The sequence below is a fragment of the Mytilus edulis genome, chromosome 14, assembly GCF_963676685.1.
Source record: "Mytilus edulis chromosome 14, xbMytEdul2.2, whole genome shotgun sequence".
In the NCBI taxonomy this organism is placed as follows: Eukaryota; Metazoa; Mollusca; class Bivalvia; order Mytilida; family Mytilidae; genus Mytilus; species Mytilus edulis.
This window is the reverse complement of record NC_092357.1, coordinates 52582610-52609425: the sequence shown is the minus strand read 5'-3', so window position 1 is coordinate 52609425 and position 26816 is coordinate 52582610. Positions and strand designations below refer to the sequence as shown.

The 26816-nt window shown below is 34.3% G+C and overlaps 1 protein-coding gene across 1 annotated transcript in view; it reads right to left on the bottom strand.

Moving 5' to 3' along the window:
* Positions 1–26816, bottom strand: part of LOC139503686 (uncharacterized) — a 388876-nt gene that overhangs the window by 80753 nt on the left and 281307 nt on the right. The window contains exons 52-54 of the mRNA XM_071293512.1: positions 22378–22501; positions 14741–14826; positions 8044–8139 (exon numbers count right to left, since the gene is read on the bottom strand). Coding sequence (XP_071149613.1) covers positions 8044–8139; positions 14741–14826; positions 22378–22501 — 306 coding nt within the window. The remainder of the gene's footprint in view (positions 1–8043; positions 8140–14740; positions 14827–22377; positions 22502–26816) is intronic.

Sequence of the window (26816 nt, the reverse complement as noted above, 5' to 3'; positions counted from 1 at the left end):
GTTTTGCCAATCTCTCATGCAAACATATCCTATTGAAACATGTTATTCGTTGAACATTTGAATTTATGGTTCACCTGTATCAACGAAACCAACAAAAATTGGTATCCAAGGAATAATAATGAATCCATAGTAATCATGTTAATCATAGAAAGAAAGAAATTTATGCAAAGAAGATTGTTTTTTTTAAGCTACAGGAACATGAAAGAACAATAGACATATGACAGATGAAAAGTGTAGAACATTAGAATAGATAGCAGTTTTAACATCCAGTGGCATATTAAATGCATATTAAGAATGAGAACATGATGAAGTGATAAGACCCAGCTTATATATAATGCTTAATTTGTACCCTCCTACTTAGACACATTAGTCTGACTCTTTTTCCCGTTTATCTTAAATCCTGTGTGATTAGCAGACATGCAGCAAATACTTATTGTCAAGTCTTTAGTTTGGCTTGGCCAGGGAGAGCACCCATGACCCTACTACATTCAAAGGATACATGCTACCAAAAGACCATTGAGGCGGTCTACAACATAAGGCATCATGACCCTACTACATTCAAAGGATACATGCTACCACAAGACCATTGAGGCGGTCCACAACATAAGGCATCATGACCCTACTACATTCAAAGGATACATGCTACCACAAGACAATTGAGGCGGTCTACAACATAAGGCATCATGACCCTACTACATTCAAAGGATACATGCTACCACAAGACCATTGAGGCGGTCTACAACATAAGGCATCATGACCCTACTACATTCAAAGGATACATGCTACCACAAGACAATTGAGGCGGTCTACAACATAAGGCATCATGACCCTACTACATTCAAAGGATACATGCTACCACAAGACCATTGAGGCGGTCTTCAACATAAGGCATCATGACCCTACTACATTCAAAGGATACATGCTACCACAAGACCATTGAGGCGGTCTACAACATAAGGCATCATGACCCTACTACATACAAATGATACATGCTACCACAAGACCATTGAGGCGGTCTACAACATAAAGCATCATGACCCTACTACATTCAAAGGATACATGCTACCACAAGACCATTGAGGCGGTCTACAACATAAGGCATCATGACCCTACTGCATTCAAAGGATACATGCTACCACAAGACCATTGATGCGTCCACAGCATAAATCATCATGACCCTGCTGCATTTAAAGGATACATGCTACCACAAGACCATTGAGGCGGTCTACAACATAAGGCATCATGACCCTACTACATTCAAAGGATACATGCTACCACAAGACCATTGAGGCGGTCTACAACATAAGGCATCATGACCCTACTACATTCAAAGGATACATGCTACCACAAGACCATTGAGGCGGTCTACAACATAAGGCATCATGACCCTACTACATTTAAAGGATACATGCTACCACAAGACCATTGAGGCGGTCTACAACATAAGGCATCATGACCCTACTACATTCAAAGGATACATGATACCACAAGACCATTGAGGCGGTCCACAACATAAGGCATCATGACCCTACTGCATTCAAAGGATACATGCTACCACAAGACCATTGAGGCGGTCCACAACATAAGGCATCATGACCCTACTGCATTCAAAGGATACATGCTACCACAAGACCATTGAGGCGGTCCACAACATAAGGCATCATGACCCTACTGCATTTAAAGGATACATGCTACCACAAGACCATTGAGGCGGTCCACAACATAAGGCATCATAACCCTACTACATTCAAAGGATACATGCTACCACAAGACCATTGAGGCAGTCTACAACATAAGGCATCATGACCCTACTACATTCAAAGGATACATGCTACCACAAGACCATTGAGGCGGTCTACAACATAAGGCATCATGACCCTACTACATTCAAAGGATACATGCTACCACAAGACCATTGAGGCGGTCTACAACATAAGGCATCATGACCCTACTACATTCAAAGGATACATGCTACCACAAGACCATTGAGGCGTCAACAACATAAGGCATCATGACCCTACTACATTCAAAGGATACATGCTACCACAAGACCATTGAGGCGGTCTACAACATAAGGCATCATGACCCTACTACATTCAAAGGATACATGTTACCACAAGACCATTGAGGCGGTCCACAACATAAGGCATCATAACCCTACTACATTCAAAGGATACATGCTACCACAAGACAATTGAGGCGGTCTACAACATAAGGCATCATGACCGTACTACATTCAAGGGTTACATGCTACCACAAGACCATTGAGGCGTCAACAACATAAGGCATCATGACCCTACTGCATTCAAAGGATACATGCTACCACAAGACCATTGATGCGTCCACAGCATAAATCATCATGACCCTGCTGCATTTAAAGGATACATGCTACCACAAGACCATTGAGGCGGTCTACAACATAAGGCATCATGACCCTACTACATTTAAAGGATACATGCTACCACAAGACCATTGAGGCGGTCTACAACATAAGGCATCATGACCCTACTACATTCAAAGGATACATGCTACCACAAGACCATTGAGGCGGTCTACAACATAAGGCATCATGACCCTACTGCATTCAAAGGATACATGCTACCACAAGACCATTGATGCGTCCACAGCATAAATCATCATGACCCTGCTGCATTTAAAGGATACATGCTACCACAAGACCATTGAGGCGGTCTACAACATAAGGCATCATGACCCTACTACATTCAAAGGATACATGCTACCACAAGACCATTGAGGCGGTCTACAACATAAGGCATCATGACCCTACTACATTCAAAGGATACATGATACCACAAGACCATTGAGGCGGTCCACAACATAAGGCATCATGACCCTACTGCATTCAAAGGATACATGTTACCACAAGACCATTGAGGCGGTCCACAACATAAGGCATCATGACCCTACTGCATTCAAAGGATACATGCTACCACAAGACCATTGAGGCGGTCCACAACATAAGGCATCATGACCCTACTGCATTTAAAGGATACATGCTACCACAAGACCATTGAGGCGGTCCACAACATAAGGCATCATAACCCTACTACATTCAAAGGATACATGCTACCACAAGACCATTGAGGCAGTCTACAACATAAGGCATCATGACCCTACTACATTCAAAGGATACATGCTACCACAAGACCATTGAGGCGGTCTACAACATAAGGCATCATGACCCTACTACATTCAAAGGATACATGCTACCACAAGACCATTGAGGCGGTCTACAACATAAGGCATCATGACCCTACTACATTCAAAGGATACATGCTACCACAAGACCATTGAGGCGTCAACAACATAAGGCATCATGACCCTACTACATTCAAAGGATACATGCTACCACAAGACCATTGAGGCGGTCTACAACATAAGGCATCATGACCCTACTACATTCAAAGGATACATGTTACCACAAGACCATTGAGGCGGTCCACAACATAAGGCATCATAACCCTACTACATTCAAAGGATACATGCTACCACAAGACAATTGAGGCGGTCTACAACATAAGGCATCATGACCGTACTACATTCAAGGGTTACATGCTTCCACAAGACCATTGAGGCGTCAACAACATAAGGCATCATGACCCTACTGCATTCAAAGGATACATGCTACCACAAGACCATTGATGCGTCCACAGCATAAATCATCATGACCCTGCTGCATTTAAAGGATACATGCTACCACAAGACCATTGAGGCGGTCTACAACATAAGGCATCATGACCCTACTACATTCAAAGGATACATGCTACCACAAGACCATTGAGGCGGTCTACAACATAAGGCATCATGACCCTACTGCATTCAAAGGATACATGCTACCACAAGACCATTGATGCGTCCACAGCATAAATCATCATGACCCTGCTGCATTTAAAGGATACATGCTACCACAAGACCATTGAGGCGGTCTACAACATAAGGCATCATGACCCTACTACATTCAAAGGATACATGCTACCACAAGACCATTGAGGCGGTCTACAACATAAGGCATCATGACCCTACTACATTCAAAGGATACATGCTACCACAAGACCATTGAGGCGGTCCACAACATAAGGCATCATGACCCTACTGCATTCAAAGGATACATGCTACCACAAGACCATTGAGGCGGTCCACAACATAAGGCATCATGACCCTACTGCATTCAAAGGATACATGCTACCACAAGACCATTGAGGCGGTCCACAACATAAGGCATCATGACCCTACTGCATTTAAAGGATACATGCTACCACAAGACCATTGAGGCGGTCCACAACATAAGGCATCATAACCCTACTACATTCAAAGGATACATGCTACCACAAGACCATTGAGGCAGTCTACAACATAAGGCATCATGACCCTACTACATTTAAAGGATACATGCTACCACAAGACCATTGAGGCGGTCCACAACATAAGGCATCATGACCCTACTGCATTCAAAGGATACATGCTACCACAAGACCATTGAGGCGGTCCACAACATAAGGCATCATGACCCTACTGCATTCAAAGGATACATGCTACCACAAGACCATTGAGGCGGTACACAACATAAGGCATCATGACCCTACTGCATTTAAAGGATACATGCTACCACAAGACCATTGAGGCGGTCCACAACATAAGGCATCATAACCCTACTACATTCAAAGGATACATGCTACCACAAGACCATTGAGGCAGTCTACAACATAAGGCATCATGACCCTACTACATTCAAAGGATACATGCTACCACAAGACCATTGAGGCGGTCTACAACATAAGGCATCATGACCCTACTACATTCAAAGGATACATGCTACCACAAGACCATTGAGGCGGTCTACAACATAAGGCATCATGACCCTACTACATTCAAAGGATACATGCTACCACAAGACCATTGAGGCGTCAACAACATAAGGCATCATGACCCTACTACATTCAAAGGATACATGCTACCACAAGACCATTGAGGCGGTCTACAACATAAGGCATCATGACCCTACTACATTCAAAGGATACATGTTACCACAAGACCATTGAGGCGGTCCACAACATAAGGCATCATAACCCTACTACATTCAAAGGATACATGCTACCACAAGACAATTGAGGCGGTCTACAACATAAGGCATCATGACCGTACTACATTCAAGGGTTACATGCTACCACAAGACCATTGAGGCGTCAACAACATAAGGCATCATGACCCTACTGCATTCAAAGGATACATGCTACCACAAGACCATTGATGCGTCCACAGCATAAATCATCATGACCCTGCTGCATTTAAAGGATACATGCTACCACAAGACCATTGAGGCGGTCTACAACATAAGGCATCATGACCCTACTACATTCAAAGGATACATGCTACCACAAGACCATTGAGGCGGTCTACAACATAAGGCATCATGACCCTACTACATTCAAAGGATACATGCTACCACAAGACCATTGAGGCGGTCTACAACATAAGGCTTCATGACCCTACTACATTCAAAGGTTACATGCTACCACAAGACAATTGAGGCGGTCCACAACATAAGGCATCATGACCCTACTACATTCAAAGGATACATGCTACCACAAGACCATTGAGGCGTCAACAACATAAGGCATCATGACCCTACTACATTCAAAGGATACATGCTACCACAAGACCATTGAGGCGTCAACAACATAAGGCATCATGACCCTACTACATTCAAAGGATACATGTTACCACAAGACCATTGAGGCGGTCTACAACATAAGGCATCATGACCCTACTACATTCAAAGGATACATGCTACCACAAGACCATTGAGGCGGTCTACAACATAAGGCATCATGACCCTACTACATTCAAAGGATACATGCTACCACAAGACCATTGAGGCGTCAACAACATAAGGCATCATGACCCTACTACATTCAAAGGATACATGTTACCACAAGACCATTGAGGCGGTCTACAACATAAGGCATCATGACCCTACTACATACAAATGATACATGCTACCACAAGACCATTGAGGCGGTCAACAGCATAAGGCATCTGTAAAGAAGGCGCAGTTTATCCAGGCCGTCAACATTATATTATAAAATTTAAAACTTTATACCAAAAGATATGCTCCCATGCTCAGTGGGCATAACAAATGTTAAAGTACATGTACATCAATTTCTGAAAATGTTGTTATTTGTATTATTGAATTACTGTCCACCTCACAGATAAAAAAAATGCCTACAAGGTATAATTCAACATTATCATATGTAGTTCCAGACCAAATATAAATTATTCCAATAAAAGAACAGAGTTACGATGTCACACACATTTTATCAATCTATGGGCCATTACTATATTTTTTTTTTTGTATATTAAAGAAATGTACGTATGCTTGAAAGCACTACATTTTGTAACAATGCAACTTTCAATGAAATTAAAATTTACAAGCTGCCTAACTGTTTCAAAAATATTTGATTGCATCTGATTTTAAAACAAGTCCTTTATTAAACCTTTAATATATGTTTGATCAATATCTTACATATATTGTACACATAAGAGCACAGACAATATTGTACACATGAGATCACAGACCATATTGTACACATGAGAGCACATACAATATTGTATACATGAGAGCACAGACAATATTGTATACATGAGAGCACAGACAATATTGTATACATGAGAGCACAGACAATATTGTACACATGAGAGCACAGACAATATTATACACACGAGAGCACAGACAATATTGTACACATGAGATCACAGACAATATTGACACATGAGAGCACAGACAATATTGTACACATGAGAGCACAGACAATAATGTACACATGAGAGCACAGACACTATTGTACACATGAGAGCACAGACAATATTATACACATGAGAACACATACAATAATGTGCACATGAGAGCACAGAAAATATTGTACACATGAGAGCACAGACAAATTATGTACACATGAGAGCACAGACAATATTGTACACATGAGAGCACAGACAATAGTTTTAAGGGTCATAAATCTTTTATATTGTACACATGAGAGCATACAACAGTTTTAAGGGTCATAACTCTTTTATATTGTACACATGAGAGCACAGACAATATTATACACATGAGAGCACAGAAAATAATTTTAAGGGTCATAACTCTTATATATTGTACACATGAGAGCACAGACAATAGTTTTAAGGGTCATAACTCTTATATATTGTACACATGAGAGCACAGACAATAGTTTTAAGGGTCATAACTCTTATATATTATACACATGAGAGCACAGACAATAGTTTCAAGAGTCATAACTCTTATATATTGTTCACGAGAGCACATACAATAGTTTTAAGGATTATAACTCTTATATATTGTACACATGATCGCACAGACAATAGTTTCAAGGGTCATAACTCTTTTATATTGTACACATAAGAGCATACAATAGTTTTAAGGGTCATAAATCTTTAAAAAAAATTTAATCTGTAACTGATTTTCTAACTTATCCAAGACATTGCTGATATAAACATCTGATTGAAGTTTGATAAAAATCTGACAAGAATTGTACACATGAGAGTACTAACAATGCAATTTTCCATATAATTTCCAAGGGACATAACTCTTTTAAAAACAGTAAATCAAATTTTATTTTTGAATCTGTCCAAGACTTTATTGATTAAAATTTTTGATAAAAGCTTTATAAAAATCTGAAAAGAATTGTACATGTGACGGGGCTTACAATGCGATTTTCCATATAAATGTAATTAATATTTCTAGGGGCATACCTCTTTTAAAAATAGTTGATTAGCACTGATTGTTTTGAAAGTGCTGGAGACATTGCTGATATAATGTTGATATAATCAGACAAGCATTGTACAAGTGAGAGCCTTTACAAGACCTGACAGACCAATATTTTTATGTTCCACATCAGACAGGGGACAAAAACATATACCATTTGACACAGGGACAGAAAAAGCTCTCTGTGTCCACTTTATATTAAAGGTGTATTCCCTAATAACAAACAAAAAGAACATTACCATCTGAATCAGTCTGAGATGGATTGGAGATATACACACAGTTATCTTCATCATTTAACACACCATCCCCATCAATATCTGTGTCACAAAAATCTCCTAAAATAAATAATCATTGTTATTACGATTAATATTTTTTTAATCTATAAAATCTAGAAGTTTGTAATAAAATAAAGTTTCTAAGCAATATATTTGCCATTATCACTGACTTGAGTTCAAGTTATAGTAAAGTGGTACTTTCACAGATTATTATTAAACTTTGTATACAGCTGCAGTAACTTGAACTGAAAATCAAAAAAATATTGCATATATACCTTTAATTTTCTAAACTATTATTGTCAAAATAATTGTACATTTGTAAAGTAATAACATTTAACAGTTCAACTTTTACTGTACCAACTCATTTGTACAATTTTTGTCTCTTTAGTGATGCTCAGGCCAAAATATTTGAAAATCCGAAACCTAATAAAAACATTGATGTGCTGATAAAACTAAAAGCTTGATCTTATATGCATATTCAACAAAGGACACTCTCCAATGTTGTAGACAAGTTGCTTTCTTTAAAAAAAGAAATGCAATCGTAAACCCAAAATGCATGTTTGGTATTAAATATTCGATATTTTTTTAAGAAATGAGTTGGTTTTTAGGCTTAATAACAAATGATTTTTGTGCTTATAAAAAAGAAATGCAATACGTGAAACTTAATAGCTGTTTTATTGGAATTTGAGATACACAACAGCCTGTGTTTGATTTTGCTTTTTCCACCTGCCCACCCGTGACCACTCTAGCTATAATCTCTTTTTGTTTTGTAAAAATATTGATTACAAAGGCTTATCTGCTTTTTTCAAGTGATTATGCTTTTTAAAAGAAACTACATGCCCACTCCTATGGGTGGGCAGAGTGGACAAGGTAGAATTTTTGCCCACCCGGTTCCCACTCCTTTGGTGGGCCGGTAGACAAAGCAGAATCCACCTGAGCTGTAGTGTATGTTCATAGTTATTTGAACAAGGAAAATTCACAATTATGAAAATTGTAAGGTGTTCCTTTTATATTTGAACATAATATTCTTTCATTTACTTTTAAAAAGTGTCTTTACATGGTACAGTTACATTAATGTTTTATGGTATGTATGTAAGATTCTTTAAACCAGGTATATTCTTACATGTTTTAGTCAGAAGCATGTTGTTTGAATTGTTATAACAGTGTTAGGAAGAGAAGCGACACACCAAATGAGGTCTTCTCGTTTAATAGTATAGATATATAATATCAATAAACACGAACGTCAAGTATTTACGGATGGACATTTTATTTATCGAATTAATCTATTTTTAAATTCTAACATTCCACTATGTGAATATATTACTATACAAAATATAAGCAGAGACTTCTAAATCCATACTAACAGTATAAAATAATCAACATTATGGTTGAAATTAAATTTAGTTGTGATTATTGTAAATTATTTTTACGGTTGTTGTGAGCTGCAAGGATTTAAAATCATGCTTTATGAATTGAAACACAAGTATTTTTATTCACGACTGTTTATAATTTAATTATATAACAAATTGATCTTACTTTTCGTTTTATGGATATAAAACCTAAATACTAAAATGGTATGAGATATTTAACGAAGAAGTATAATGATTATTGTTTATACACATTTTTTTTTTGTAGGATGAATATTTAAAAAATACCAAAGCAGAGTATCTTGTCATATGAAATATTTATTTCTTAATAGCAACTCTGAAAATATTCTGATTTCAATCATTGTTAGTTTCTTCAGAAACATGAAAACAGTATATATTTTGTATATATTTCTTTGATTTCGATTGTATTATTTACTTTTGATAAGAATATTATCTTTCTGTTTTCCGATCTAAATATTAATATGTTAACCAGAATGTTCTCTCCCGTAAGTCTATGATGAAATACACAGTAATTCCGTGGTTAAATCTTCAAACATAATTAGTTTAAGTGTTATCGAGACAACAGACAATACCACGTTATAATTGACCCAGATACACACAGTGTACAATAGTCGTTTTAAAACAAATATAATTGCGTCGTCAAGGGCCATCAAGGGACCATATCATATCTAAAAATAGACATTTGATACCTTATCGCTGACCCTATTAAGTCTACCGAAATTGGATGCATGATTAATTTCAAGATTTATGATCGTAATTAAACCGGTAATTTTAGGGTGCAATTGTTTTTAAACTAATTAAAAGTTTTGAAAACGTTTTGAGGCGTTTGTTGTTATTTTCTAACTGCTACAGTTCTAGTAGAAACATCGTTTGATAATTCTTTTCTGACCTTATTTGAACTTTCAATAATTCATGCTCATGTTGTTGAAAAACATACTTTTTATAAACGTAGAAAAAAATTAATCGTTTAAACAGGTTGACGTTAGAAACAAATTAATGTTTGCATGTATTGTATTTACAAACGGAAAACGACAAAACATTTGCATAATCAAGTGTACTTTTTTTAAATATATTTTAGTTGTAGGTTTCCGTTTTATTTTATTTTTTCATATTCAATATCTATTTAATTACATTTTTAATAACCAATTTTTTTTTATTAAAGTTGCAATATTTAATCACAAAAAATAACTGTAATTTAATCATATGCAAGAAAGACTTCCCTTTAATTTCAGTATAAAAAATAAATAGCTTGCTTTTTACATCATGTACATCTTCCCTAAACTTAAAATCTAAAATGAAATGCTACTAATACTATTTTTAAAGATTTTATTTTTAATTATTCTCGTTCAGAATATAAATCGCATTGTTTACATGAAATCTTATCTCATATCTAAACACATCTGGTTTCAACTTTGACTCTAATTAAAATACACGCATGTAGGTTAATATTAGCAGCTTGTAATCGTGTGCAAGGAAATATTATATAATAATAAATTTCAGTTAAGATGCTAATGCTTATTCAACAGATTAGTAAGCTATTGCGCATGTATTTGAAAGGTGGTCATAGAAAGAACAGAAGTGTTCCGAATAACATCCGGTGTTCCGAAAGACTACAGATATCGTCCAATATATACTGCGTAAACCCTCAGGGGTTTACGCAACAAGAATAGTTTTCATGACAAAAATCTCTGTTTTGTTAATCTTGTATCAGTAATTACTGATCAAATAATTTGTTTGGTTTCTCTCTATCTTCTTTAGTTTTTGTTCAAAACACAAAAGAGGGTAAAATAAACTCATCAGTTAAGGGCAATGACTCTCCTATAAAGAGTGACAGTCTACTAACATTATCGACATAAGCAGACTGTGCGAGGGCTAGATAGCCAATCAAGTTAGTTAAACACTTCCATCATCATCTGCATTTAACTTGTTAGTAGATCTTGACTTGCTGATCATTTTAGTGATTTGTAGATCTTGCAATGATATACCAAATAGAATCATATTCAAAACAGTGTAGCGGTGGCCATTGATTGACAACCTTAAATTATCCCATTGACTGGGGCAGATTAGGTGAAAGTGTGTCTGTAACGACAACTGCTCACTACTTACTTATTATAGAATTTAAACTGTGGGGTCACCAAAGGTTCTTAACGCCTTTAATATTAAAATAGTTCGAAAAATTAATCAGGAATAACTTTATGTTTTGATTTATATTATTGATATAAATCAAAAGATCGTGTTATTCCTGATTAGTTTTTCTAATTTCTTTATTTTGGTGTTGAGAACCTTGTGTGACCCCACAGTTTAAGTGCCTTTAACAAGTACATAGTGAGCAGCGGTTGTTACAGACAAACGTTCACATAATCTGCCCCAGTCAATGGGATAATTTAAGGTTGTCAATCAATGGCCACAGCTACACTGTTTTGAATATGATTCTATAGCTATCCTGTAATCCTAGAGAGCAAGCAGTTCATGCAAAGATAAGGTAAAATCTGGGGTCATCAGACACATATTTTAAACTAGATACTCAATGATGATTGTGACCAAATTTGATTGAATTTGGCCCAGTAGGTTCACAGGAGAATTTTTTTTTTTTTTTAAAGTTATCAAACAACAACAGACTCCTAGTGCTTACAAACTCACTTGGCCCTTTCTTGTCCCTGCCCTTTTGAGTGAGCTAAAATAGGCCCTAAAGTAAAGTTAAATCAGCACAAAAAGCACATAAATTTGTCAAGAAGATTTTTTTTTACAAATTTTGGTAGATTTTATGCACATTCTCTACAAACATTAAACTTTTGATATGGGAATTTTGTTCAATAATATTAAGTTTAACAGATTTTTAATTAAATTTCAACATGATAAATGTAATGCTGTATGCAAAAATTAACCAAATATTTGTGGCTTCGCTGTCTAATCTAAAACAGAGTTGAGCATACAAACAGTGAAACGCAATGCATATTTAATTAAAAGTATACATTTTTTTAAAGCAAATCCATTAATTTCTGTAAAATTGCACATAATAAAATCATTCTAGCTAGTTGTGGGAGGAGTTCACTGATTGAAAAGTGGACAATATATTTAGAGAAAAAAAATGAAATATTAATAAAGAAAACTTTCAATTTCTATACTTCACTACAATCCAGGTGTTGACAACTTCAGTACATGCTATTGCTAAATAAAGAAATTCTAGCAGAACAAATTGTATTTGGACAATTAGAGCAGTATATAAACAGATCATGAAAAGTTTATGTTATCACTGAACAAATCAGATCAGGATCCCTGTCAGAATTTATTTTATCTTGAAATATTGCTTCTGTCCAAGTTCATAACTATCCATGAAGGTTAACAAATTTATCATGTAAAAAAAAGTAATCCCAGACTGTCCGTCAATAAAATACTTATTCCATCTATCACTGTTTATCAAAAAAATACTGAAAATTAAAAAAAAAGATTGTTTCATACATACTCTCAAGGATTTGTATAGTCTAGCTTACTCTACAAATCCTTGATATTATTAATCATAAAATACTCAGTCTGCCAAACTTTCATTGAATTCCATGAAGATTTGACAAAGCAATTGATGTGTAACAAACTGTAACCCCAGTCTATATTTCCTTGTTAATTCCTTTTTTTTTTTTTTTTTTTTTTTTTTTATCTAAGTCCATTTATCAGGTAAATACTAAAAATGAAACAAAATTTTGCTCTGGATGCTTTATTGAGGTCATTATCAAGTTTCTGTCAAAATTTCATAAAGTTCAATGAAGGTTTTATAAAGTTATTGATGTCTAAAATAACTTTAATCACAGAAAATTTTGATGCTGCCAATGACAAAATCTAGGATCACTATGTCTCTTGTACATAACATAAATGTCAGTCTCAACAAACTACAGCCTGCCTAACTCACCTGGTTTTACTTTGGTTTTTTGAAATCATGTAAAAATAGATTAAAATCATAACAGATACCATAATAATGATTGAGGCCAAATCTGGTTTTAAAATGGCCTATTAATTCAATCAAAAGTTTACAGAAATTGCCAATACATGATTTATTGAAATTGTAGAAAATGACTTCATTAGGACAATAACTCAAACAAGAAGTCCATTGAAAATTTTGCTTATGTTGACTGATTTGTAGATCTTCTTTTCTGGTTTCATTCTATTCAGTGGTTCTTTAGAAGAAGAAAATTGTATGTATTTCCCATAGGGTCCTATGTTAAACTTGGTCCCCTTGCTGCTGGCGGACATTTTGGATGACAAATCAGCAACAAAGAAACAACTATTGGTCAGCACCTCAAAAGATACATATCATGTTTAGTTTCAATCCATTAAGTGGTTTTCTAGAAGACATTTTATGTATTTCCCTAAGGGTCCATTGATAAACTTGGTCCCCCGTTGGCAGCCATCTTGGTTGATTGATTTACAAAGTAACAACACTTAGTCAACACATCATTAGGAACATTCATGCCATGTTTGGTTTCATTCCATTAAGTAGTTCTCTAACAGGAGACATTTGCATGTATTTCCCGTAGGGATTGTATGTTAAAGTAAGTCCCACTTAAGTACCGAAAATTGGGAAATTTTGGCGTCGGGATATTTTAGCGGTTTTCACTCAAAAGGAAGGTGTTTTATTTTGGTGTGTGTAATTTTGATGTGTTTAATTTTAAATACATGTAGATTTTTTGTTTTGTTTTCAAAAATCATATGAAATAAATTTTAATAATTATCTCTTGCAACTACATGTTCATGATGTTAATTATTAACGATCATGGATTTAAATTGTAATCTTTATGCCTTTGGCAGTACATGTTAATTTATAGAAGACAAATGATTCGAAGGAGTTTTTATATTCTAATTACCAATAATGGTGTCTAATCAGCAATAGCCAGGCATATTTATGACATATGCGAATACAAATTCATATTGTGTTTTCTTAACAGTTTTAGGAAATTGACAATTAAATAAAAAATATAAAGTGTTGTTGTCGATTTAAACCCGATATTTATTTGTAGATTTGGCAATGTAAAGAATTATAGAATATATACGTAAGACACGATAACATAAGATATTTCTACCAACAATCAACTTTAAGATATCGTCGTACCAGTCCTCGATTTTGGCGTTTCAATATTCAGTGTTTGCTTTATTTTCGTGTGTTTAATTTTGGCACTTTCATTGGAGGCACCAAATAAACCAAAATAAACTTCCCTTCAGAATCAGATAAACTAAGTCCCTGTTAAGAAATCTATGGATAACAGACTTCCCTCCAGGAGATTTACCTGTTCCATCCCCATTGGTATCAGACTGTTCTCCATTAGCCAAATATGGACAATTATCATCGGTATCTTGTATTCCATCTCCATCACTGAAAATAAACACAAACTTACTAGCACAACGTTGGATACCAATTGTTATCATTTAATAGTTCATTAATTATTTTCAAAATTTCAATTAAGTTATTACAATTTTGACAGCATTAAAGATTGAATGGCCTATATTGGGTTTGGGGCAGACCCAGCATTTTCTAAATTAGTGACAGTTAAACTGGGAGTAGCAGCTATTCGAAAATATCAGAGCAGAGAAGAAGTTGTTTACTCAGTGCAGCACTACAAGAGCCAGAATAACAATGTCAGTAATGCACATGGAAGTAATGCTCAACTCGGTGTAGCGGTCAACCCCGTGAAGCACTACAAGAGCCGGAATAACAATGTCAGTAATGCACATGGAAGTAATGCTCAACTCGGTGTAGCGGTCAACTCAGTGCAGCACTACAAGAGCCGGAATAACAATGTCAGTGATGCACATGGAAGTAATGCTCAACTCGGTGTAGCGGTCAACTCCGTGAAGCACTACAAGAGCCGGAATAACAATGTCAGTCATGCACATGGAAGTAATGCTCAACTCGGTGAAGCGGTCAACTCCATGAAGCACTACAAGAGCCGGAATAGCAATGTCAGTAATGCACATGGAAGTAATGCTCAACATGGTGTAGTTAGCTTCAAGAGCAAGACGCAATGTTAGATGCTACTCAGTGTACCCAGAACTACAAGAGCTGGAAGACAAGTGTTCTACAAGAGCCAGAAGAGCATTACTTCAAGTTGATGAGGATGAAGATATAAAAAACTGCTAGACAAAAATAGCCCATTCAAAGGAGTAGGTTTAGTAAGACCCCTTTTTGGCCCCAAAATATAGCAGTTTTATAAAATTGTGAAAAATGTAATCTTTAAGCTATTCATTGGAAAGTAGAATGCTTCTGCTACATAAATATGGGCTGTTATTTGACAATACAATGCACATATATCGGGTACTAGCATCATAAAGTCATGTTAAATTAATGAAATCTTCTCAAATTTAGCATTTTAGTTAAATTTTAGACGGTTCCCGTCTTACAGGCCTTGGATGGTGTAAACTCCCAAAAAAACGTGTATGGTGTAATGGTGTATGTCATATGGTGCAATGGTGTAAGGTGTATGGTGCTATGGCGTATGGTGTATGGTGCTATGGAGTATGGTGTAAGGGGAATGGTTTTATGGTGTTTAAGGAATGGTGTGATTGTGTAACGTGCAATCGGGAATGGTGTGAATGATGGTGTACGACATTTCATTGGTTGAAAATGAAGTTCTTTTTATTTTATTTTTTCGAATTGTAAACATAAACAATAATAATAATCTTAATATTTGAAATTTAATTGCATTATGGGTTATTTCGGATCATGTTGATAGAATGGGGAATGGTGTAATGTGTAAGGTGTAACGTGTATGATGTAATGGTACAAGGTGTATGGTGTAATGGTGTATTGTGTATGGTGTAATGGTGTATGGTGTAAGTGGGAAGTTTGCACCATCCAAGGACTGTAAATGAAAGTGGCCACATTCGTGTTCATTCATAATATTAAAATATAAGTTGTATTTGATGATGATACATAATATATATAAAGGTTGAGGATGAACACGGATGCGGCCACTTTCATTTTTGATAAAAACCATCTGAAAAGTGACGTTTTTGGGAATATTTGATAGATTTTTCATAATTAAACTTGAATCGGAGCGTTTTTAATGACTAAATCCATTAAAATCTTTCACATAAACTAATCGAATCAATTGAAATACACTTAAGTGTTTAAAAAGTGTTAATGTTAAAAAAAAATTTGTTCCGGCGTGACATTTGTTCCGCTGGACCAAATTTCATAGGAAATATGTTCCGCCGGAACTAATATCACAGAAAATACGTTCCAGCACTGTAAAATTTGTTTCAGAACTAATTTTTTGACCAAATATGAAATAAGTTCCGGAACAAATATCATAGCTCCATGATTTTTTTCCCAGTTAATACTTAAAGTTTTAAATAAGTTCCTGTGATATTAATTTGAGACCAATATGTACATATTTCAAAGAAATTAATGAATAAGTTCTCCTCAAACCTATTTTTACTGAAATAAGTACCTTTGCAACATATTGCACAGCGAAACATTTTCTTGTTACACTTAAATTTTAATGCAAGCTAAATGCTGTACTGAGTGTGCTGGCATGGGATACATTTGCAATTGTAGGCATGACTGTAAAGTTCTACAGGGTAACGAGATAATTTGTATCTATGTTTTATGTGGTATTCCTCCTTGGTTCCTGTTAACTGTCATGATCCTGTGTTCTAGTCATACATGTACTTGCCATGGAACAAAAGAGTGTGTCTTTTGTTTCTTTATGTCTTTTGGAATAATTGATCAGTCATTTTGACCTTTTCAAATTAGTTTAATGTTCATCTTTAACTATACTTTAACTTTTTCTGAAATATTTTTCTTATTCTACTCTTTTCTGGCTCAAAAGTGGGACTGTCATTTTAATATTTTTTACGTTTATAGTTAAACATTTGCTTTAGTCCACAAGATTAGAATTGAGATGATTTACATTTTTTATTTATTATATTATCAATATAATATACTTATTTTTATAATGCACTTGAATGATAACTTTAAACTCATTGATGACAAATGTTCAGTATATTTTAAGATAACCTGTTTGACCAGTGGAACATATTTCACAGACTAGGATATGATTTTACCAGGTGAGAAACAAATTTCACAATCCCAGAACTTATTTCACCAGGTAAGGAACACAGGAGTAGGTCCGGTAAGGGCTGATATTGGCCTCAAATTTCAGGTTCATCTGACAAAAGATTTGAGACACTTTTTAAACACTTAAGTGTCTATTTCAATTGATTCAATTAGTTTATGTGAAAGATTTTAACTGATTTAGTCATTAAAAGCGCTCCGATTCAAGCTTAAATATGAAAAATCTATCAAATATTCCAAAAAACGTCACTTTTCAGATGGTTTTTGTCGAAAATGAAAGTGGCCGCATCTGTGTTTTTCCTTAACCTTTATATATGTTATGTATTATCATCAAATACAACTTGCATTTCAATATTAAGAATGAACACGAATGCAGCCACTTTCATTTAAGACGAAACCGTCTAAAATTTAACTAAAATGCTAAAATTGTGAAGATTTCAGTAATTTAGCATGACTTAATGATGCTAGTACCCGATATATGTTCAATGTATTGTCAAAAAACAGACCATATTTATGTAGCAGAAGCTTACTACTTTCCGGTAAATAGTTAAAAGATTACATTTTCACAGTTTTGTAAAACTGCTATATTTTGGGGCCAAAATGGGGTCTTACTAAACTTACTCCTTTCATAAACCTGAAACCTATTTCACTAGGTTAGGAACAAATTTCACCAACCCGGTACTTATTTCACCAGGTGAAGTGTGGAACTTTTTTTTTATATAGAGATGGAACAAATTATATTGAAATTATCTATGAAAAAAGTTCTCCAAGAACATATCTCCTGTGATATTAGTTCCACTGGAACTTTTTTCACAGGAACAAATTTTGGCTCACACATACTGTTGGTCAATGCACATTGATATACATGACTTTTTTTGTATCATTCTTTTGGTAACTTTGAGTTAAATTGATAAGATTTATCATGTTTATGATTCTTGAAAAAATGTATATATGCTGTCAGTGTATTCAACTAGGTAGCTCAAGGGTCAGAGCATCTCTTTATGAGAAGGTCTTAGATTCAAATCCTAACTTAGTTACACTGAAACAGTTAAGTACTATGAATGGAATCTTAACATGTTGAACATGTATTCATCAATTAATATTTTGCCTACTTGAGTCTGTCTCATGTGAATGATCAATGTACATGTATAGCCAATATAATTTAGATTTACACCAGTTTTCACATTGTAACTTGAACTGATATTTTATATCAATATATGTAACATAATAATGTAGAAAACCTGACAACTTATACATGCTTATTGATAATCATAGAAAACCAAGTAAGGTTAACATTAAATTAATGTATTGATATCACTTTAATTTCAGATTTGATTTCAGAGTTCAGATTTGAACAAAGTATATTAAATTATCAGTATTTATACTGATGCATAAATGAAATATAAAATATAGTAAACTCCAATGTTCATGAATGATTTCGGTTTTAGTTATCACTATCACTGTCAATAAAGCAAGTACGTTTTCGTTTGTTCACTTTGTTGGAGTTGTTCTTATCAGAGGGTTGCTGATCGGATGATATTCCATTGTTAAAAGTAAAGTGTAAATTTCCACCATGAAAGGTTGCATTTGTAAAAAGACCACTCACTGCAGGATGCAAGTAAGGAAAATTAGAATTCCCATGATAGATTGACTGATTACTGTTACTGTAACTAATAATTTCTGCTGACTGAGACTGTGTTATTGTTTCTACAGGTTTAGTAATAATATGTGTTTTACTGTTTGATATTTTTGGATTATTTGATGATAACATTAATGAAGTCTTTTTCTGCTGCTCTAAGCTAGTTTTTGGATATGATAAGAGACTGTTCACATTTTTATGTCCTGTCCTTGAACAATTTCAGTGTCCTGAACTCCTGCATCTTTTTGTTTTTGTATAGACCCTTTCCTTGCACTTTGACCTGTGAGACTCTTGTCATTATTAGGCAGTGCTTCAGTTGCCATACTTTTTATTATTTTTGAATTGATTTTGTACCGAGCCTTTGACCTTTATACCACAGTAATTTTGAGCCATTATTATCGTCTTGAAATGTTGTTGCTTGTTTGTAAAATGGGGAATCATCTTTTTTAATTGTTTCTGGGGTATCTTCCTCGAATGCCAACATTTTATATGTGAACTATTCCTTGAATGCCAACAAAAATATTTCAATAGATGTTTATATAATATTCTAATATGACGTGCTTCTTTCGCTTTGTAAACAACACCGTGATAAAATTCTCGATATATCTATACTTAGCGCAGACTCCAAGATGTACACAAATGGCTGTTTAAATATGCCTCCCACGTAAACGGTTGTGGATTTCGCTGTGTTAACAATTACAATTGAATAAAACCTTACAGAACATTTATTCTGATTCTGACGCATAACAAAAAGAATTGTCACACGGGCTCGTCAAAAAGGGTGCAATATTAAAAACAAGAAAACTATCTGTACAAACTGAACAAAATTAGATTAGTTTGTTCAGATATTTACTTGTCTTTAACATTGCACCCTTTTAGTAATCTAACACGAGATACAAAGGTTTAAGCAAATCCATCAAGTAATGTGGGAGACTATTACAGCACACATAACAATATAAATATTGAAAAAAGTCCAAAGAAAATGACTGGATGTCATGACAATTTGCACATTTGAACTTGTTATAGCTACCTGTATTTACCTTTCTGTTTAATAAGTATGATTGTTTTGATAGGCATGCATTTTTGTTGTGATAACTACTTGCACCTATTCATTGAACGCCAACATAATTTTACAGGAAAATTGTCGGTAGATCAAAGGATGTTGGCATTCAAGGAATAAACCGTTTCTGGTCTTTTCTGTCTATAAAATTTGTATGCAAATACTGGACATCTAAAGTGGTCATTTTTATTCTCCATTGCAATGTGTCCTGTATTCCGTAAATTGGAAAGATTTTCACCCTGCCTTGTTTTTGTTTGTCGTTCGCGAGAATGTGGTAGTGTGGATTTTTATCATATTAATCATTTATTTATTTTATATGTTTTATAGGTTATTCCGAGACACCATTACATATATCCTTTCATTTGCAGACACTCAGATATTCATCTTTATTGATGTCCACCTTCAAATTTATGTCCCCCAACATAAGTTGTAATAATCTGTAACCCCCCGTAGACCAAAGTGGTAGTTGTTATTTATATATATTGTATTCATTAGAGAGCGCGGACTTTTTGCACCCCATTACATTTTTAGAGTAGAACTTATTTATGTCATCATCTGTTAATGGGTCAGCAGCATTTGGTTTATTTCCCAATCCAAGAGACTTTAAATTTTTAAATTTTGCTTTTATAAAATGCATCATCCGTCATGATGTTGCATTGGTAGTTGCTGTCTTTTAGATACCGACTGATACTTTGTTGGTTCGTACTCCATAGTACCATTGGTTTGTCTTTCTGTTGTGACACTGATAAAAAGAAACCTAAAAAGCGGCCCAATTCTGGTGAAGGGATTTCATCAATTTTTCTGTTAAAATTATGTTTAGTTTTCAAATATGATTGAAAGATGTTGAGATCAGATTCGGGTTTTCTGCAGGTATTTTTGCTTTCTTGTTCTTTTATGAATGATTCTAATTCAGCGTCTGTCACATCTCTGAATCTTTGATGGTCTGTTGATGTAGTGGTTGTTTGTTGTTTGTTTACATTTTTTGCTGCGATATCTTCAATTTCTTTTTCTGAGTATACATTATCATCTTGTTGTTTTTTGTGTAATTTGATTGGATTGGATGTTTACCGGGAGATTTTTATACCGCTCAATTGGTCTAGGTTTTGAAAAGTCCCAATAATTACGACATGGGCTATCCATTTCAGTTAAGAGTTCATTTATGTCTTCTTCTGATTCCCATATTGCATCATCTTCAGTTTGACTTTCATTTGCTGAATTTCCACCGAATTGACGTAAAACATGTCTGTTTGATTGGTCTTCAAAAGCATTATCTTTGTCAGTAGCCATTTTGTATGTTTGTTTTGTTTTGTTTTAGTAGACGAAAATACACCTTATCGCTAATCTCGGCTGACCCGGTCGCTTGAACTTTCTGACGTCATACACAATCACTTTTCCATTGAGGCATCAGATATTTAGTTTTATGACGTCAACATTTTACGGGAACCTGTGTGATAGATATTTAGTAATGGCTAACAATATACGTTTTTTTAAATAATTTAAACTGCAACCCCCGTATTGTTGACATTTGTATCGATAGATTGATCTCGATACAGGTCATATCAATAGTTCAAATCAGGTCAAATAGTTCAGTTATGAAAAAAGTAGTCCCGGCAGAACTTATCAAGAAGAACGTCGACATCGTTTTATCAACATCTCGTTTCAGAATGTAAAGTAATTTTAGGAAAAAAGAAATGGTCAATAGTAAAATAGGTACTGCAAGTGTAATTTGTTTTATTAAAAGAATATATTTGGTGACTTATCACCATTACAATACAAGGCAATATGTTGGGAGAATTTGTTGATAAGTCCTGCTCACTTGATAATGTCTCCTCACTTGCACGCGCTAACTGGATACGAGTTTTACGGATATGTTGAGGAATTTGATATAGCGGTAGGGAAGGATGATAAGCTAAATTACCTATCTTAACTTTTCTGGATATTATTGCATAGATGGAGACAAAATTTCAGGATATAAAACCATCCAATTTTGTCTTGGGGGCAATATTTCATAGGATAATATTGTGCTTTACATAGTTAACTCAATTTGATCTACACCATATTGCAAAATCATGTAATATCAATACAATATGAAACTGTTTTAACTACAATTAAAGATATCAAAGAGAGAAAAAGTTGATAAATAAATAACCTGTCTTGGAGTTCACAGCTATCACCAATACCATTTTCATTGGTATCTGTCTGTGCACTGTTAGTGACGTAGGGACAATTGTCACAAACATCCCCTACCAAGTCACCATCTGCATTAGCTTGATCTATAAACAAAATTGTTAACAATTATTCAAATATGTCACAACATTAATGATAAGCTAAAAAATCTATTATTATTCCTAGAAAGCTATCAGAAGACCTTGAATTTAAGACTTCAATTATAATTCAGCTCTCCCTGAATGAAGATTGACAGAGGCGGATTTAGGGGAAGGGGCCCGCCCCCCCCCCTTTTCGGGAAAAAAATTGGTTGCTTATATCACTGAATCACTGAAGCGTGACTGGAGCGGGCCCCCTCTTAGGCAGTCAGTGGGCCCCCACTTATGACAATTTCTGGATCCGCCAGTGATTGAATGATGCAACAAGAGCAGGGCAATGAAAACACATGTGCTACATTAAAATGTTTAACCTAGCTGCTACAGCTTTTAAGATGACAGTAGAAATTGTTTAATAACAGTTACAAGAGTGCACACGCTGAAATGTCTCGCCTTCTTTACTAATCATTGATATTATATTAATATATTAATAGTCCTTAACATAAAGCTTTACTACAACTTTCACAAAAACTTAAAATGATTCAAGAAAATGAGGTAAGGGTCAGATAAACCAAAAAAGAAATACATGTCCACCTTACAATCATTCAATAACCCAAATATAGTCGACGTATTCCTTAAAGTTTCTAAGAAACAGACGTCACCAAGAAAACTAAACATTGACCAATGAACCATGAAAATGAGGTCAAGGTCAGATGAACCATGCCAGGCAGAAATGTACACCTTACAATAAATTTAAGCATTAAAAATAGTTGACATATTGCTTATATTATCTAAGAAACAAACTTAACCATGAAAACTTAACATTGTCAGATGATACCTGCCAGACAGACATATACAGCCTAAAATCCTTCCATGTAACAAATATAGTTAAGAAAAACACACCAAAAATAAACACTGAGATATAATCCGTGAAAACAAGGTCAAGGTAAAATAAAACCTGCAAGACTGACATGTACATCATAAAATATGTCCCTACATCAAATATAGTTGACCTATTGCATATACATGTAGTATTAAAAAAAAGACAAAAACTCTAAAACTTAACTTTGACCACTGAACCATATAAAATGAGGTCAATTTCAGATGACACCTGTCAGTTGGACATGTACACCTTACAATAATTCGATACACCAAATATAGTAGACCTATTGCATACAGTATAAGAAAAACAGACTAAAACACAAAAACTTAACTATAACCACTGAAACATGAAAATGAGGTCAACGTCATATGACACTTGCACACCTTACAGTCCATAAATACACCAATATAAGACCTATTGCTTATAGTATCTGAGATATGGACTTGACCACCAAAACTTCACTGATCCATGAAATGAGGTTAAGGTCAAGTGAAAACTGTCTGACAAGCATAAGGACCTTGCAAGGTACGCACATACCAAATATAGTTATCCTATTATTCATAATAAGAAAGAGAAATTAACATTACAAAAAAACTTTTTTTTCAAGTGGTCACTGAACCATGAAAATGAGGTCAAGGACAAATGACATATGACTGACGGAAAGTTCGTAACATAAGACATCTATATACAAAGTATGAAACATACAGGTCTTACAATGGCTTAACTCAATCAAAGGACAATATTAACACAAGTGAATCTACACTGAACGAATAAATTTGATCTATGACACCATGTAAATACAAAATCAATAAAACAAATAGGGGTTAGTTGTTAAACAATTAAAGAAAAATAACCATAACCTTGAACAAAATGGCCCAAATTGAATAATGTACACTGGTAAATGAAAATAATTTTGTTGTAAGGTAAACTGTATAAATTGAGAAAGGAAATATTTTTAACAAAATAAATAAATACGAGAACAGAAGTGAATTAATTATTATGCTTGTCAATTATGCGATTTACACTTTAAAAGTAGCTCCTATAGATTTTGAAACAATGGCAAGAAAATTACCCTTGTAGATTTCGAAAAAAAAACAGGCTTATGCCGCTACAAGGCAGCAATCGCACCGCAAAGTGGAAAGGGATTAATATAAGTTGCAATAATTGCAATAACTTGTTTCCCAATCCACTATAAATAAATATGTCTAAATTAATGGCAACATTATTTGTTATTGGTATAATACCAGTGTTGTTCTTGATTTATGATTTATGATTGCACAATACTAAACCCTTACAGGAGAAAATGTGCTTTGTTTTCATTTGACGAAGACATAATTTTCTATTAGTTTCATAGAAGTCTGGAGCTGACATGTCAGTAACTGCTAGGACATGTAGTAGTCTTTTGTTAATCATTGTCATTTTACTGTTTTGCTTAGTTTTTTCTGTTACCTATTCTAACATTGGATTGGACTTTTAATCTGAGTTTTACTGTGAGTATTGGAATATGTGTTTGTTTATTCCACATTAGCTAGTCTATAGAGGTATAGGGAGAGGGTTGAGATATTACAAAACCTGTTTAACCTTGCGACATTTGGTTTATTCTGGCTATTCCTACATTTTAAGTGTGTTTTTTTTTTTTAACTTTGGTTCATTTATATTTTTCAGAGTTTAGTGTGGTGCCCGTTTAGCTGAACTAGTATACATTATTTTTTAGGGGCCAGCTGAAGCCTATCTCTGGGTGCAGGATTTCCTCTCTAATTTGTTTATTTCATGTTGATTATTGCCATATTTCTTCGTTTTTTTGTTACCTACTATCATTGCATAGTCCTCAAACTGATATGAAATGAAAGTTATACTATACAAATTCATACAAAATATCATTGATTATTCACAAGAAGATTCTATCACACTAACTCAAAAGTACAAAACTTAACATTAGAAATTGTTAATGAATTCAGTCACTTGATTATAACATGCGGACTACAAATCAAACTGATATGAACTGATAGAGATAATCTTTATTATCAATGATCTATCGCATGTAGTTCCTATCTAACTAACTTAAGCAGAAAACTGAACAATTGATGAGGCCATCGTCATGGTCCCTGTAAAAGCAATCCCTGTCTTGCTTTCTGCAACTGTCTTGGTTATCGAGACAAAAACTATGTAATATCAGGATAGATAACTCAAGGAAGCAACAGTAAATTTACTAATTTTAATTTGATATGTAGTATGAAGTAAAAGTATGGTGACCCACCCAAATGCTTTTTTCTTTTTCTTTTCTAATAGCAGCTATCTTCTAATATTTTATTTTAAATTTCAACATTTTTTTTCTTCACATGAAGTTCTTTTTCTTTTAATAATCTTAAACACGATTAATATAATGATAAAATATATGTTGATTTTTGACAGTTGTTATTAATCACCAAATCTTGCCTTAAGTGTAAAAAAAGACATTTAAAAATTGAATTTTCCAGGATGATAATACTGGGGGACAGGGACTACATAATCCAGCATGGGGAAACTGTGAAAAAAAGTGATTCATTAAATTTCTTATAACTGTTGATTGATAAGAGATACAGAAGTTCAGTTTGCTGTAAATTCATATTTATAGGTTATAGGTTAGATTGGCCTATTTTCATTTGCAATTTTTTAAGTGAAAAGCGGAATATAAATCCCTTTCTTAATACAACTGGAAACCACATGCAGAGCTCAAATAAATTATACTGTTCCTTTAAAATTGCCTACTCCTTTTTATATTTGCAAAACTTTTTTTCTAAATCAGGGTTACATTTGTTTAATAATGATCTTCAGGTGGCATTTGCATACGGCTTCATGAAATATATACAGTACTGAGTAGGTTCCACAATCAAAACTACAAAAGTAGGCCCAGCCTGTTCACAGCTATTGTTCTGCCATATTGAAAAGGTGTAAACACAGAGTTCAGAAAAGTTCAAAATATTGTGGCTATATTTCTACGAGACCTGGGTAAATTTTGTTCTTGTTTTTATTAGGATTAATTATGATCTGTTAACTTTCGACACATTGTTTTCATAGCAGTCAAGTGAAGTGCCAGCATTTTGACTATATTTGTTTTATTTTCAACACTAATATGTTAACTACTTATTAACAATTTTTCGTAAACAATAATTATTTTTTGCATTTAATTATTTTTTTTTTTATTTTAAATCCACCAATTTTAATGGTTTTCCATATGCTGACTTGTTTGCCGAAATCTATTGTTTTCATTACTCAAGGCTTACTAACCACGTGACAAAGTAAGCTGACAATCAAAACATAAAAATCAATAATCCGCTTTTGGGGAACGAAATCTAAACAGATTGATCAGTTTCCAGTCCAATTAGTATCAGACTTGGGGTAATTGTAATTGTAATCGTTAATCAGCTGTAATTGATTACAATTTTTCAAGTAATCATTGTAATC